Source organism: Moesziomyces antarcticus (genome assembly GCF_000747765.1).
Source record: "Moesziomyces antarcticus DNA, scaffold: scaffold_v10032, strain JCM 10317, whole genome shotgun sequence".
NCBI classification, from domain to species: domain Eukaryota; kingdom Fungi; phylum Basidiomycota; class Ustilaginomycetes; order Ustilaginales; family Ustilaginaceae; genus Moesziomyces; species Moesziomyces antarcticus.
In genome coordinates, this window is record NW_014638978.1 from 1 (window position 1) to 15834 (window position 15834).

The following is a 15834-nucleotide window of genomic DNA, read 5'->3' on the forward strand; positions in this document are numbered from 1 at the left end:
GGGGGGGGGGGGGGGGGGGGGGGGGGGGGACGTACGGTGTTGCTCTTTTTGCGTTCACCCGTCTCGAGGTCGACGACTTCGGCGAGCACGGTAACTCCAGCGATGGTGTGGCCGTGTGGATGTTGCTCTGGTTCGGAAGTGTATACGATCTGGGACGAGAGCTGGAGCATCGCACCGATGGGAACGGGAGCGTGGAATGAGAGTGCATCCAGCGAGAGGAACTGCACGTGGCGGTTGACCAGCGATGCTGCGGATCGGCCAAGGAGAGAAAGGAAAGCGTCAGTTCCGATTCATTCAAAGTCGGAGGGGAAAGGGTGGGGCTTTGCTTACCGGAGACCATCCAGGCGAGCTCGTAGGCGGAGCGCATGAGGAATCCACCAAAGATCTTCTGGTGGACATTGCGTTGCTGCGGATGCATGTGCATGGTGGTGCTCATGCTGGTGCGACGCACGGGTACGAGCGTCGATCCATCTGCACTGGTAACGGGCTCCGCCTTGAGCGCGGGGCCGTGCAGTTCGTCGGTGTTGGCAAACATGCCGGCATGCAGACCGCGGATGTACTGGCTATGCAGCAGGAAGGCCTCGTCCTTGCTGGGCGGCACCTTTTCGAGCGACGAGGCGGCCTCGGCGCGCTTGCGATTCTTGTGGCTCTCGCCCATGGCAAACAGCGCCCTCTCGGCGTCGGTCTCGAGGATGAGGGGGGCAATGCGCTGGCTGCTGAGCGTGTGCGCGTTGCGCGCCGCCATGGTGAAGCGACCCGTAAGGCAGATCTTGTTGGGCTGCGTGGGCGGTGTGAGCTGCTCGATGCTCACGAACACCTCCATGCTGCTCGAGCCGACGTAGATCACGTGGCCGCTCAGTCGGTAGTTGGCATCGGCGGTGAGCGGCGCCAGGAGGTCGAGTCGATCCACCGAGGCGGTCACAATGTAGATCGGCGCGGATACTTCGCCCGGTCGACCACCGAGGGCATGCTGGTATGAGACTGCAGTCCAAGCAAACGAGGAAGACGGAGATCAGTGTGAGTGTGAGTCGCATGCGGAAGAAAAGAGGCAGACCTTGTTGGATACTCACTTCCGCCCGCCAGACTATCGAGATCTTCGAGGACCTTGCCGAGCCGGATGAGGCCCGAGGTTGCGATGTACTTTTCGAGCAGTTCTGGGTCCTCGGTGAAGGGCAAGTAGAGCTCGACGTAGCTGTCCTGCATGCGCTTTGGCTTGAGCATGGATTCCGGAAGCTCGTGCTGCGAGGGTGCTGAAGGCGTGGATGACGAATCGGGTAAGGAGGACTGTTGCGATTGGGACTGCATCTCTTTCATCCAGCTTCTGCGCGGAGCAAGGCGAGCTGTTGAGCGAAGAGGCAGGAGCAACAGAGTCAGTCGATGTATCAGGGCTCTCGGACCGACGGTCTGACTCACTGGGCATGCTGAGCTTGAGCTTTTGCGGGTGAGCGCCCCTCACCTCGGCCATGAGCTTGTGGATCTCGCGGACAGCATTGGTCTCTTGGAGAGGAGACGCCTGGTTGGTGAGACTACGCTGTAGTCTAATGATCGGTGCCGACTCGATTGACGGCCTGGCCAAGCTGCGGACGAGGGCCCGAGCGAGCCTCGAGGATGTGGAGGGCGTGGAGAGCATGATGGAGGTAAGCGTGCGGAGAGATGTGGCTGGGGAAGCGCTGTTGGTGGGTGGGTGAGTGAAGCGTATATATCAAGAGACGGCTCTTCCGAAGCACGCCGAAGGGAGCAAGTGTCGGCCGTTGCCGGTCAGATGCAGATGCGGATGATGAKGAGGAGGAGGAGCCGTTGCTCGAGCCTTGTTTCCGACTCGGATCAGGGTCTCGACACCCTCGAGTGCGCATCGGACCTTTCCGAGAAAGCCGAAATCTGATTTGGTTTGTGAGGCCGAAGTAAAGTACCAATCGTCAAAATTGATTTTCTCTAATCGGCAGGTCGCTTGACTCAGCCGTCTCAAAGCGAGACGCCGTGTGCCTGGCTTAGCTAGCAGCGCCCAGCCTCACTCGCCGGGTGCCCCGCTTAGGGCTGTGAGCTGGGCTGAGCCGCGCTAAGCCGCGCCGTGGGTTGGGTTCAGCCAAGCTGCAGAGGCAGAGGCAGGGAGCGGCGGGCAGCGTGCCTGAACCCCGCGCTCTCATCTCTCTCTCTCTCTCTCTCTCCACTCGCCATCCACGATCAGTCCACTTTGGGCGGAATTGCGATATTGCATCTCGCTCTCGACTTTCAATCGCCGCTCCTCTGCATCTCTCAACCCACCAACAACATCATCTCAGGTTATTGCCCCCGAGCCGTCATCGCAGCATCACCATCGAGGCGACGGCACATACATCCACACCCACCATCGCTTCCTCCCGCTCGCCGTTCATCCGTCTCGCATCCCTGCAATTCGACGGCGACTCGGCCTCGCTGCCTCTTATCGCCTTCTCTCAGCCATCCAGCTTGGCAAAGCACATCATCAGGCTCTCATGAGCTTGTAGTCTTTCCGAATTCTCTAGGGCCCAGACCCATCACGCATCTTGCAAAGGCGCTTGCTTCCCTCGCATCCACCACCGCAAGCATGTTCGCATCCGCACATCCGCATCAGGCGTGGCGCGCCCTCACCCTCGTCCTCGTCAGCATGCTAGTTTGGTGCTCGCCCCCAGCACACGCGAGCCCAACATACACATCGCTCGAGTCTCGCTCCCAATCTCCCTTCCTCTCACCCGGGGCGTCCCAAGAAAACTACGATGCCGCCGGTGTGCAACGAGTCAACGTCACCCTCGCCGTCATGTCGCGATGTCCCGATGCCCTGGCATGCGAGGCCGCCTTCGACAAGGTCCTGGACCGCGTAAACGCAAAGACCCGCCTCACCATGACCTACATCGGTACTCCCGACAACGACAAGCGCCAACACAGGTACGGCGCCGTCTGCAAGCACGGCGAGCAAGAGTGTGCCGGAAACGTACAGCAACTCTGCGTCCAGGATGCGCTCAATCCCGTACGCGCCGGCGAAGACTTTGACCTCAGCCCCAGCGCCGCCCAGAAAAAGTGGTGGAACTTCCTCCAGTGCCAAAACTACGCCGGCCTCGCCAAAATTGGCGACGAAGATCTCGCACAACGATGCCTCCGCCTCATCGATGGTCCCGCCTGGCAGAAGGACGGCATTGCAGACTGCGTCCACGGTAAACACGGCCGTAAACTGCTTCAGCGCAGCGTCAAGGCCTCCCAACGCGCCAACACCGGCACCTCGTGCACCATCGTCTTTGAAAGCGGTAAGCGCTGCATCCGCGACGGAGGCGCTTGGAAAAACTGCGACCTCGGTCACGAACCCGCCGACTTTATCGCAGAGATCGAACGCATCTGGTCCGACAAAAACGCAAAGGCAAAGCTCGACCAATCCTCCAGCCAGCTCGCCAGCCAAACCATTCCGCAGCCTCCAAGCAGACTCAACAAGCGACAGTCCTCCACCTCCTCGGCCCCTCCCACCCAGACCGACTACAACAACCCTTTCGCAGGCTCGCGTACTCCGCCTAGCGTATTCGTAAGTTCCAAGAAAGGCCTTCTACCCCTCTCACACATTCCCACCCCTCCGATCCAAGCCAGCTGCCACACTTGGCGCGCGCGCTCTCACAAAGCCCGCAGTGCAGCCTCTTGCCTTTCCAGCCCATTGTTCACCAGCTCATCATGTCCATCCTCTAACCATCCTACCTCGTCATTTGTCGTACTCGCACACCGTTGCTTCCACGTCCCACTTTCGCGATGCAGACCCTGATCATTGGTTAGTACAAGTCTCTTACCACCGCCTTTCCTTTCTCTCGCTCCTCCGCTGCTTTCGCACTCTGGCAGCCTCGCTCCCCTTCCACAAACGCCCAACGCACTTCCACCCGCCTCGTCCGGCGACAAAGCTCCTCCAACCCTTTCCCGTTCTCAGGTCCTAACCTTCCCGTTCCCTTCCTCGCCTTTGCCGTAACAGCCATCGCCCTTTTCGTCATCGTCGTCTGCTTCGTCCTCTTGAGGATCGTCATGCGCAATCGCCGCCTCCGTCGACTCGGCTTGCTTCCCGACGGACCCTTCGACCGTCTCCTTGGCCCAACGAGAGAGATCGAAGACACCCTGCCCCCGCCCAAGCTGCTCGAGGCTCGCATCGCTCACGACTTCCGCCCCACTGCCCTCGACGCCGATGTAAAGGCTCGCGGCTGGGACGCCGTCATGCCCATCTCGGCCGCAGTTCCACCGGTCCTCTACTCGGATCTTTTCCCCAACAACGCCAAATCCAAAGGTCAAGACAACAACACCAACAACATTGCCAACGGTCAAGCGCCAGGCGAGAGACAGACCGCTGACGGCACAGCCAGCCACTCGTATCCCCCAACCTCGGCATCCTCGGGCAGATTGACGCGTCGTCTGCACGTTCCGTCCTTCCTCCGTCGCAATGGCGACGCAAGTCACGCCAGCGAAGGCGCAGACGGCAGCAGCCATGGCGCTCTCAACGAATCAGGCGCAGGCGTCGCCGATGGAGACTCCAAACGCGCGCTTCCCGACTCCAGCACTCCAGCCTCGGTCAACGTCACTGTCCTCATCGCCATGCCGTCGCAGCGCACCGTCTTCCCTTCCGCGCACCTCTCCAACAATGCATCGGCACTCAAGTCGCAGCGATCGCTTAAGCTCGATCCGGCTGCCTCGGCCAAGATCGACGAGGTGGAGGAAGGCGCCGGCGACGCCTCTCGCAGCCTCAGACGCACCGCCAGTATCAAGAGCTTCCGCACCGCCGCTTCCGCCAAGAGCATCGGCGACGCACGCAGGGAGGCCTTTTTCAACAAGATGAACGAGGACGAGGGCAATACGGCCAATGCGGCCGACATCCACAACACGCATCTCGACGATGAAGACGAGGAGGAACTGCCAGAACTCGTGTTTGGAACCGCCAGCGTGCCCATCTTCACTCGCATCCACGGTTCCGCAGCCGGACGCGAGCCTTTTGCCGGCACGTCGGAAGCCTACCAGCCGCTCCGATCCGAACTCATGCGCCTCGTCACAAACGCGCACGAGGCTCGCGAGCGCAAGGCTGCCATGGAGGCCGCCGCCAAGCAGGCCGAGAAGGACGCGTCCAATGAAGATGATGGTCAGACCACCATCGACGCGCGGTCCACAAACCAAGGCGGCGTTGCGGCCAATGCCCGAAATGCGGATGGCACCACCAATGGCCCTCGTGTCAGCGGCAGCGAAACGATCGACAGCGAGACCGCCGCTGTTCTCGGGGCGCCGGGCTTGTCCACCGTCCCTGCTGCATCTCACCAGGAGGGGCTTGGTGACGTGGTGACACGGATGATGATGCCCGAGCCCATGGTCGCGCAGCATGGCAACGTCGCGCTGGGAGCAGACCCCGTGCCTGCGTCTGCCATCAATGGTCCCATGACGCGCTTTTCGGAAGACCCACGACCCAGCATTAGTGTCAACTCGAACCTGTCTCGCGACGAGATGACCACTCCTGCGCCTGGCGATGGTCCTAGCGGCTACAACACGTCGACACTCACTCTCGACCCGTTGCTCGGCGATCGTGCCGGCACCTACGGCGGCGCAGACCAACACACCGCCGCTCCCACTGCTGCAACGCGTACGTCGTCCTAAGAGATGTCAGCTTCTGGCCGCCCATTTGTATTCTTCTTCTTTTCTTCGCACCCACGGATCTCCTCAGCTACGAATGATACCACTTTCAGACCCCGGATCGACGGCCCGCACAGAGTGTGCTATTCTGGACAGCATGGACAGCATGAGTGGGTATTGACAGGCGCGGTCATGAAGTGTGGTCGTAAGAAAATCATGAGAATAATGGCGGCAGTTGGCGAAGCAGGATGACGACGAGGTTCAGGGACGGAGGCCTTCGAATTCAGGATGGCCACGGAGGAACGCGCGACGGCCCACACCGAGACTGTCGATGTGCAGGATCGAGTAGCCGGCTTCCTCTGTCGATGCAGTTTCGGCAGTTTGAATTGTCTTGGCTGCAGCTGATGGAGGCGCAGGAACCTCAATGCCCTTTCCCGGGTCGTCTGAGCAGCGGGGCGCAGAGATATTGAACCCGTTCATGGCCGAGGGAACGGGGCGTTTGCGTCGGTACACGGGCCTGGGAGTGCTGGCGAGGCTGTTGGGGTCAAAGTCCGGAATGGCATACTCCCATTCTTCCGCCTTCGAACCATCGCCCTCCACTTCCACTGCCGTGCTCGGCTTGGCGTCGACAGAACTGCGTCCAAAGAATCCCGTGACCCAGTCGGATGCATCGGTCAACAGTCCACCCAGACTCGGCATGCGCAGGCTCGAAAAGTACGCGCCAGCAAGCGTCGGCGACGACACATCGGGCGTCTCTTCCACCTGCGTCCGGACCGTGCGCGTTCCGAGACCGAAAAAGCCAAGCACATGCTGCGGCAGAACCGGCACATAGCTCAGCATGTTCGAGGCCGTGTCACCTGCCGAAAGGTGCGTGTTGGAGTCTGCGTCGTGGACGCCCTCGTCGTTTGAGGTCGTCGGGGTGTATCCTGCACTGCGAATCAAGCTGGCGCCGATACGACTCGATCCTGCGAGGAACTCGATGAGCACGGTTCCGCCCTGCATGTTCTTGATACGTTCGGCGCGCTGGTTCTGCTTGTGCAGCTCGGCCTTCTTTCGCTGCACTTGACGCCGCTTATCTTCGGTGGACAGCAGCTCGATGGCCGAGCCGTCGTCGAATGAGCGCGGGCTGGACAGGATCGACGAGGGGTAGAAACCAGCCTCACCGCGCGCAGCAAGATGCGTGTACGGTGCGTCGATGGGCAGCTGACTCGCGTCGAGCGCTTCGCGCCATACGCGGTCCTCGATGGAGCGCACCTCGTCGGTGCGCAGCGCCGAGCGACGCAGATGCTGACCCACGCCCGGAGAAGGTTGTGCGGACTTCAAGGGCGAGACAATGTCTTGTTCTGGCGAAGGTGGGTTGGAGTCAGTGGTCGCAGCAATTCGACCCTGGGGCTGCTGAACTGCTTCATCATCCGAGATGCTTTCCAGTGCAGTTTCGGCCTTGCTGGTTCGATCCGACAGCTCGCTTGCTTGCCTGGATTTGACGCGTTGCGTGGGATGAGCCGACTGAAGACCAGCCTTCTGAACTGCTCGAGCAGGCTTCTTCTTCGGCTTGCCTCTTGCCTTACGCCACATACGCACGGCTGGGCCACCTACAGTGCTGCCACTAGCATCGGAAGCATATTCGCCGTCCGAGTCTGCATGGTTGGCGTCTCGAAGAAGCTCTGGCCTGTGCTTTTCGACGTCGTGCGAGGCATGGCCTCGGATCGAGATGGAGCTGGAGGGGAGGTTGTGGTGCGAGATGGAGCTGGCGTCGATCTCGATGGCATCGGAATCGTAGCTGGACATGGCGTCTGCATCGGACTCGGCAGTGAAGAAGGCCGAGGCGGTGCTGGTGCGACGCGAGGCCGGCGCATCAGCTGTAGTGCGAGAGTGGGCACGAGCACGGCTGGCCGACCTTGGTTTGGGTGGCAAGGGCGGTGGCGCAAAGGTGTCGGCGGCGAGAATGGAAGCTGTGCGAGAAGGCGGACGTTGTGCATCAGGATCGTTGTGGATGGCAGCAGGACGATGGACGATCGTGCTGGGTTTGGGAGTTTCGGATCCATGCTCCTCCTCGTCGACTTGCTCTTCGGCAAGATCTTGTGAAAGTGGTAAGGGCGCAGGATGTGAGCCGAGAGCTTGTGAAGGCGACTTGTCAGGCAGGGCAGGAACCAGCTCGTCAAGAGGGGTGATGGCTTCGTGGTCTTCGTGGGCATCAAGATCGGGCTCGCTGCTGCTGGCTGTGGAAGCTACGGCGGGGTCGTCCGCCTCGAGACTGATGTGGGAAGCGAGAACGCTGACGATCTGTCCGGTGCGATTGTCGACGGCGACCAAGCTGTTGCGGTACTCTGAATGAGTGACGTTGCGGTTGACGTTGCGGAGAACGACTTCAGGAGCGTCACCAATGCGCATAGACGATGAACCATCGCGCAGCCGCCTCGAACGGATGGTTGGGACTGCTGTCGCCTCGTGTGTCAGACTTGATAGAGTGTCAGCTGCAAGATCGAGCTTTGCGCTGGGTGTAGTGATTGCAGATGAAGCATCGGACGACACGAGCGGCGACGCAGATCCTTCCGCCGGCTGGTCATGGTCTTCGGAATTGGAGGATGATGCGAGCGAGGAGGAGGGAAGGGCGAGGAAGGTGTCCTTCCACGGGTATCCATTGTTTTCCTTGAGCCAGGGAGGGAGAGAAGGCAGGGGAGCAGGGTAAGACTGAAGCAATGCTTGAACGTGATGTACGACGGGAGCAGGAGTGCTGATGAGCCATACGGTCCAGATGGCGCGACTTGCTACGCCATCTTTGCTCCATCTGTATCGATCGAATGCGCCGTCTTCTCCGATGTCCTCGAAGAACCAGAAGCTGCCGCCGTCGAGGCCCTTGAGACCAGCGCCGAGGCCGGGATATAGGGTGCGATCTGCAGCATCGAAGCCCGAGATCTTGGATTGGGAGATGATGTCGCCGGAGACGGGGTCGCGCTGGAAGGATCGGAAGGGAAGGACGAAGCGGCGAGCCGCGCCCTGAAGCTGTGGGCCGCTCAAGGTGACCGAGAGTACGAGGGTGGCGATAGTGGGGTCGAGCGGGTCGGGCACGACGAGGATGGAAAGCGGGCCGTAGACGTCAGTGAGCACGACATCTTTGGAGGCGGTGCGACCGACACCGATGTTGTCTCTGGGAACGTGTCCGTTGATGCGCTTGGGAGGTTCTAGCGGCGGCACCGTCTTGATGAGACGCGCGGCTGGATGCGTAAAGACGGTGATCGTGGGCAGTGCGCGTGGTTGCATCGCCGTCGACATGGTGTCGCCGCTGATTAAAGACTGTTTGCCAGCGCAGGTTGGTGTGTCAAGAGTCTATGGTGGGGAGGAGGAGATGGAGAAGCTAGATGGTTGCTCGTTTCGTGCTCATAGAGAGCGGAGGACGGATGCGATGACATTCAGCGCAAGGTCGGGACACGAATGGAAATGAAGGCAGGCGGGTCTATGAGGAGCGTCAGGGGGTAGATGGACAGCGAGAGGAAGGGCGGGTGTGACAGAGCCCCTGAGTGGCTTTGGGGGGATCTGCAGGGTGCAGGAGGCTGCATATTTTGGCCTCGCAGCCGCCCACGCGCCTCGCCCCTGTCCAGCTGAGCCGCCGCGTCTCAGTGTTGTTCTCCTCTCGAATCATTTTCGCAAGACCCACATTGTCACATAGAGAAAATCTCACATTTTTGATATGAAAAAACGGCACGTCCGCGTGAGACGCTGCCAGAAGCTTGTGGAAGGTAGCGCGCCACCGTTCCCCACTCGAGCGTCCCCACACTTGCCAATGGCATTAGCTCATCCAGCACCGCCTGCATCCAGCCGCAGCGCTTGCCGCACATCGCTCAACGCCGCTCTGTGCCTGCTTCATGCTTTCAGGGTCGGAAGAAGGGTGTACAGCCCTAGTGATGTGCATAGCGGCTTCCACGTCTGCCATGACCGGCTATGGTGTAATCTTTCGGAAATAAGCCGAGCGAGCGCATGCCTCCACGCGCGAATAAGGCTTTATGCTGTCTGCGCAGCTGCGGAGCTGTGCGCCGTGGTGGGGCCGATTGTGACAGCCCGGCAATCAACCCAAACCAAATGCGCACCCTCCACGCAGCCGCTCGGCAACCTTTCCACAACTACTCAGCCGCTACTTACTTGAGACTCACTCGTGCCCTCTCCCGCCCTCTCCTCCCCCTACCATCATCCCTCTTTGAACTAGCGCAACCATCCCCTTGGCCAGCTCCCTGCCTATGGCGCCATCATCGCTACCACCATGGAGCAAGCAAACTCCTCGCAGCCTCCCTCCGCTTCCTCTTCCTCAAATCTAGAGCCTCGCTCCGATGCCCCCAACGCGACGCATGAGCAGCAACAGCAGGAGAACGGACAGGAGCAGTCTCCATCTGATGCTCATCATGCATCCACCTCAGACGTCGCCGCCGAGCAAACACCTCCAGCATCTTCGATTCCCTCGTCGTCGTCGCCTTCTGCGCAGCCTCGGGCAGGCTCAGCCGACCACTCCCAGCAGCACTCGAACGACAATGCTACGGCCTCTGCCGCATCCTCGTCGGAGCCGGTACCTACCCTCTGGGAAAACTTCATGGCCAGCCTGCGAAACGTCGTTCATCGCAACCCCACCCACCCTTCGAACGATGTGCAGCCGCAGTCCCACCCCGACCAACCTCAGGTTCCTCGCTCGGCACCCTCTCCAGCGAGTCAGCAAGCGCAGAACCAAAATGAGTCGACCAACCGCTCAGATACTGGTGTAGAGACCGATGCCAGCGGATTGCCCCGCCCACCTCTCTACTTCAGGCTGCCTTTCAACGGCCCCGATGGCAACCCAGCCCTCCTGGCTTTCCATCCGCAGCCTCTCCCCAACCGCGACTCGCAGTCCACCAATGCGCAAAGCCAGTCAGACACTCCTGCACGCCCCCCAACCTCCAGCGCCTCGTCCGACCCGCAGACCTCGCCAGCCTCTGGCACCAGCTCGTCTCCCTCCGATCGTCCAGGGGCCAACGCAGCCGCAGGTACCCACTCTACGCCTACGCCTCCCAACGCACATCCGCATCCTGCAGGTCACGTCCCCGTCTCCCCTCTTTACTTCCCTTTCGGAGCCTCGCCATTGCCCTTCTCATTCATCTACGACGCCACCACCCAAACCGCCTGGCCTATCGCGCAAGTCACGCCAGGCTCCCCTCCCGGTGGTCCCTCGCCCGACGCTCCCCAATCGCATCAACCTCGTCTAGTAGCCGGTCCGCCATTCCGCATCATCCTCGACATCCACTTTGCACCCGCCCCCGAGCCCGAACAGCCCGACCCCCAAAAGGCCGCAAATTACGTAAAGCAGCTCGAACGCGCCGACGCCGAGCTGCGCTCCCGCATGGCCAGGCTCGGCATTGGCAGCATCGGAGGCTTCGCCACTGCTTCCGGCTCCGACGATCAAGACACGCTCCTCGGCTGCGGCGTCTGTCTCGACAGTTACGAGGCCGAAGACCGCCCAGAGTGGATCGATGGCCCCAGGAGCCACGACGAGGCCGTCGTCGCCGTTCCCTGCACCGGTCACCACACCCTTCATGCGGGATGCTTGCGCGACTGGCTCAGCAAGCTGCCACCCTCGCAGTGGACATGCCCCTTCTGCCGCGCCAGCCTCAGTGCCGGTCCAGACACCACGCAGTCTCCACCGTCGCATGCCGCCGCACGCAAGTCCACCTCTGCGACCACGCCGCCCGTGCACACCAGCCTTCGCGACGAGGTGCGTGCACGCGAAAGGCAACGCGGATGGCGATGCGATGCACCCGCATGCTTACCCCGCTACCCGAACGAGTCTCGCGTCGACGACGCCCATCTCGAGCTTCCACAGACGAGCGACGACATGACTACCGATCTCGTCAAGCTCTCGCCCTGCCGCCACGAAGTCCATCTCGACTGCCTGTGCACCAGCATGCGCATCGAGAATCCCAATTGCACCAGCGACCACCTGGATCTCTTTGTCAGCGACGACGACGATGACGATGAAGAAGGAGAAGACGACTCTCAAGACGCCGCTGCTCTGCAACAGGTCGAACCGTCGTTGGCGGACCCGAACCCTGGCCAGCACAAGGACACGGTCGGAAAGTGGGTCTCCTGTCCCACATGTCGCAAGGAGGTATGGGCTCAACTCCCTCTCCGTCGCAAGCCTCACCGCCCCAGAGCCGGAATCGAGTCCCAGCTCACTGTGACGGCAGACAAGACGGCATCCGCGACGTCGTCCATGCACGAGCCGCACGAAAGCACAAACACAAACGGCCACTCTAGCGTTTCCGTCGACCATGTCGAAGAATCCGCCGTGGATGCCATGCTTCACCCCTCAACCTGATCTGCCCCTTGCCTTCGTCGCCGTCTCTCAACCGTCAGGCGATGCACAGGCTGGATGGGCTCCTCTGATACCCATGCTCCCACCTTCCCCACGCATTCTAGTTCTTTTTCTCGCTCGCATTCTTGGCAATTGTACTCTACTCATTCTCGACATCGCTCGGTCCTGCTCGGAATTGTCTCGCCCCCTGTCTTCTCTGTCCCTTGAGCCCGACTACGCAAGAGCTCTCCGATTTGCATTTGCAGCGAGTATAAACATTCAATCAAAAGGAGGGAAGTCATGAAGCGGGCCAATCGTATAGTGGCTTATTATGCTGTCTTAGGGCATTGCCTTCTCCGGAAGGTCGCACTAAGTTGACAGAGGTCCCCGGTTCGATTCCGGGTTGGCCCCCTTTCTTTTTTGAACATTTTCTCCCCGCGTCTGTGCGTCGAGGCGTCTGCTTCCTGATTTCGGCAGCACGCCTCCACATCACCACCTGTGTGGTCGACGTCAACCGCCATCTGCACCTTCCCTCAGCATATCGCTATTGCGTCCAGTCTTCCACTGATTGGACTTCGAATCCGCCGCCAAGCAGTCCCTAGAACAGACGGATATATCTCACCTGGCTTAGATTGAACGGTTCAGCAGCGTCTGACAAGATTTCGGCAATGACGGAGTCTTCCTCGTCGGACCCGTCAGCAACGAACCGGTATCCAACAGTCTCTACACAGCCATCGCACCTTTCAGTCCATCACAGTCGCCCGCATGACGATGACATGGAAGGCAGCAGCCGGGATCGCGCTCCCATGTCGCCCTACAAAGACGATGATTCCGCGCCGCATTCCCGATCTAGTTTGGGGCGTCCACGTCTCGACCCCGACGAGCTAGAAGAAGGCGAGAGCGACACTGCGTCCGAGTTCGATGCTTACTTACGCCAAGGCCGTATCGAAGTCGGGCAGACCTGGGACGATAGCAGCGAAGATGAAGACGCCGCTCATCCGCTGCATCAGGATCGCACGCTGCCTCTTGCGGCCACCTGCGACACCGCCGCAAGGCGCAGCAAGCGCGCCAACAAAAAGAAAGCACGGCCCGAGTCGTATCTCCAGTCGCTTCGGCCGACCCGCGAGCATCGCAAAACTTGGTGGAAGCTCCTCACCAATCCAGGAACGCCAGCAAGCCTCTCGGCCCCTCACGTATCGGCCAATCTCTTCTCGGCCAGTTTGCACCCGGCTGTGCTGCTGTCCATGCCCCACTACTTTGCCCGTACCGGCGTTCTGCTCGGAACGATCGCATTGGTCGTCGTCGCAACTTTGGGCGGAGTAGGCGGCGGGCTCTGGGTCGTTTTGAGCCGATACGTCAATGGCAGCTCGATAGAGGCTATCGTCGGTGCCAGCTTCGGCAGATACACGCCTTGGAAGGGCGGTCTCGGCAGGGTAGTGTCGGGTCTCCTACTCGCACTGTACGCAACTGGAAGCGCCATCATTGGCTACTTTGCCCTCGCAGATCTGCTGTTGCAGGTCTTCTTCAACTACGCGCCTCGAGGTGTACCTCTGCACGATCGAGCTTTCGTCACCCTCGTCGTCGGCGGACTCATCTCCGTTCCACTCGTCATCTTTCCACTCGCCAAGCGCAATGTGATCCGACTCAACACTTTCTTCTCGCTGACCTTCTATCCGATTATCATCACCATCATCCTGGTCAAAATCTACACCAGCACGCCTCCAGTGGTTCTTACTGCGGCCCCTTCGACCAGCGGCCGGCCGGTCGGGCGCGACGGATGGCCCAACATCAATCCTCTGCATCCCCCATCCGTCTGGGCGCCTATCTCCTTGCTGCCACTGCTAACGCTCAGTGCTTGCCCGCTGCAGATCCTGGCGCATCAGCGCAGTCTGCGCAGGATCGGTACCTCGCGGTCAAACGTCAAGGCTTTCATTGGCGCACAAGCTGGTCAGGTGCTCTTCATCATTGTCATGGGCATCCTGTTCGGTGTGGTTGCGGGCGTCAATGGCGTGCAGGGACGATTGCGAAAAAACAGCCATCCGAATCTGTTCGCCTCTCTGCCTAATGATGACGATCTGATCAATGTCGCCAGGATCCTCTTTGTTGCCATTCTCGCCACGCATCTTGCCATCTGCCTCACCACGGCTCGCTCTTCGTGGGGCAGGCTGCTCCGGCAGCTCAACATTCACCCGCTACGACGACGGCAGCAGGCCATCCGTCTGCCTCTTGACGAGCCGGCTACATCGTCACCCCTTGTTGGCGGAACGGGCGGATCCATGTCGCATGCAAACGTGTCCAATGCTACGCATTCGGGCGAAGAGATCTCGCAGATCGGAAGGTGGAAGCGGAAGTGGGGCAAACCCGCTCGGAACGCTCTGGCTGGTCTTCTTCTGTGGGGCGTGACAGCGGCGAGTGCCTTCCTCTCAGGCGCCGGAGGTTTCCGTCGGACGGAGAAGGCAGGCGAGGAAGCAAGATTCACTCGAGCCTCGGAGGTGCTCGGTCTGATGGGCGCCGGCGTTGGCTTTGTGATGCCAGGTCTGGTGTGGATGATTCTCTTCCACATCCGACGGCCTCGCGCCATCTTGCCACCGTTTGCGAGCGAGCTCGGCAGGACTGCATCGGCTTACTTTAGTGGTCCCCTGTCAATGCTGGCGAGGAATCGTCACTATCTGCTGGGAGGCGGTGGGCAGAAAGAAGACGGCGAGCGACAGCCGTTGTTGGCCGGTGCCGACGGTGCCGATCAAGACCAAAACGATGGTGCGTCCGCGAGTTCTGCCACCGCTCGACCTCGTGCGTCAAATTCAGACGCTGCAAGCGCTGTTTCGGGACTGCACTCGCACCGCTCGAGCCGACACGTTCCGCCCGCGTCTCTGGACCAGGATTCGGCATCGATTCCAAGCCATCTTACAGAACAGACGAGCGATGACCGCGACGAGGCCACGACGATCCTGCTGGCTCGAAAGGAACGCCAGTTGCAACGTCGGACGCGGGGCAAGCGCATTTACCAGGATGTCATCGTCTTTGCCGCGGTGCTGCCTCTGGGATTTGCGCTGCTCGTCCTGGGAGCCATCGAGCTCCAACGCGGTGGCTACTGAGCCTTTTGCGGATCCGAGCCGACGGTCGACGACTGCGGCCAGCACTGCAACAGCGTCATCTCAACGCAGTTAACGCTGCCGTGTCCTTCCACATGTAGTCTCTTCATCCAGTCATACCGAGCGGATTTGCCGCGGCATCAGCAGTCTCTGTTCTCTCAGCATGGTGCATGGATCTTCTGAGCTCAGTTCGATGAAGGTGGCGGGATCCCGAAGCAGATGCGGAGGCAAAGCTTAATCTGATAGGCCCTTGCGTCTTTTCAAACCCGGCGGTTTAATGTTGCCGCAGGATTGATACAGCGCAGTTGAGAGGAAGCCGACGACAAGGTAGGCGTTGGCTGCAGCGAGCAGGATGCGAGCGGGAAAGCATCCTGCTGCCAATCGATCCGCATGGTGGGACCCCTTCCTTCTGCCCGGAAACGCCGCGGAAAATCCGGATCATAATCCCGCACGTCCACATCCTCACACCTTTTGTGCTTGGAGTCGGAGCGGAAGAAAGACCGCCGTCGGGCTCTACTTGCCTTCAGGGGCTCCGTTGCACGCTCAACGAGAGTTGACTAACCTCCCAAGAGAACTGTGAGCTAAACTTGGTGGATCGCATCGCAACCCTGCGCTTTTTCCGCACGAACTCAGAGCCTGCTGGAGCATCGAGGGCACTCGGGTCTTCCGCCTTGGTCTTCACAGCTGCAGTTCGGGAAATTTCCGCGCTGATTCACGACAATAATCGGCTGGGCAGAGCCATGAAAGATGGCCTATGCTCACGCACAGCACTCGTCCATAGGCGAGCTTGAACAAAAGGTAGTTGCGAGCGGAGCGCCGCTGAGCCACGGCGATTCGGACCTC

General features: G+C 60.4%; 5 protein-coding genes across 5 annotated transcripts; 3 read left to right on the forward strand and 2 right to left on the reverse strand.

Moving 5' to 3' along the window:
* Nucleotides 1–35: 35 nt before the first annotated feature.
* PAN0_032d6242 (thioesterase/thiol ester dehydrase-isomerase) lies at nucleotides 36–1630 on the reverse strand (the record flags this gene model as incomplete). The annotated part of the gene is made up of 4 exons (XM_014798289.1): nucleotides 36–247; nucleotides 331–981; nucleotides 1071–1340; nucleotides 1414–1630. Coding segments are annotated over 4 exons (1350 nt in total), but the record flags the coding sequence as incomplete, so codon positions are not given.
* A 933-nt stretch (nucleotides 1631–2563) lies between these two features.
* On the forward strand, nucleotides 2564–5613 carry PAN0_032c6243 (uncharacterized protein; the record flags this gene model as incomplete). The annotated part of the gene is made up of 2 exons (XM_014798290.1): nucleotides 2564–3526; nucleotides 3769–5613. The coding sequence occupies 2 exons, from the start codon at nucleotides 2564–2566 to the stop codon at nucleotides 5611–5613; spliced, it is 2808 nt and encodes a 935-aa protein (XP_014653776.1).
* A 237-nt stretch (nucleotides 5614–5850) lies between these two features.
* On the reverse strand, nucleotides 5851–8862 carry PAN0_032d6244 (uncharacterized protein; the record flags this gene model as incomplete). The annotated part of the gene is made up of 1 exon (XM_014798291.1): nucleotides 5851–8862. One exon carries the CDS (start codon nucleotides 8860–8862, stop codon nucleotides 5851–5853), a length of 3012 nt encoding a protein of 1003 aa, XP_014653777.1.
* A 982-nt stretch (nucleotides 8863–9844) lies between these two features.
* PAN0_032c6245 (uncharacterized protein) lies at nucleotides 9845–11923 on the forward strand (the record flags this gene model as incomplete). Its single annotated transcript, XM_014798292.1, has 1 exon — nucleotides 9845–11923. One exon carries the CDS (start codon nucleotides 9845–9847, stop codon nucleotides 11921–11923), a length of 2079 nt encoding a protein of 692 aa, XP_014653778.1.
* A 644-nt stretch (nucleotides 11924–12567) lies between these two features.
* PAN0_032c6246 (uncharacterized protein) lies at nucleotides 12568–14994 on the forward strand (the record flags this gene model as incomplete). The annotated part of the gene is made up of 1 exon (XM_014798293.1): nucleotides 12568–14994. The coding sequence occupies one exon, from the start codon at nucleotides 12568–12570 to the stop codon at nucleotides 14992–14994; it is 2427 nt and encodes an 808-aa protein (XP_014653779.1).
* Nucleotides 14995–15834: the final 840 nt, after the last annotated feature.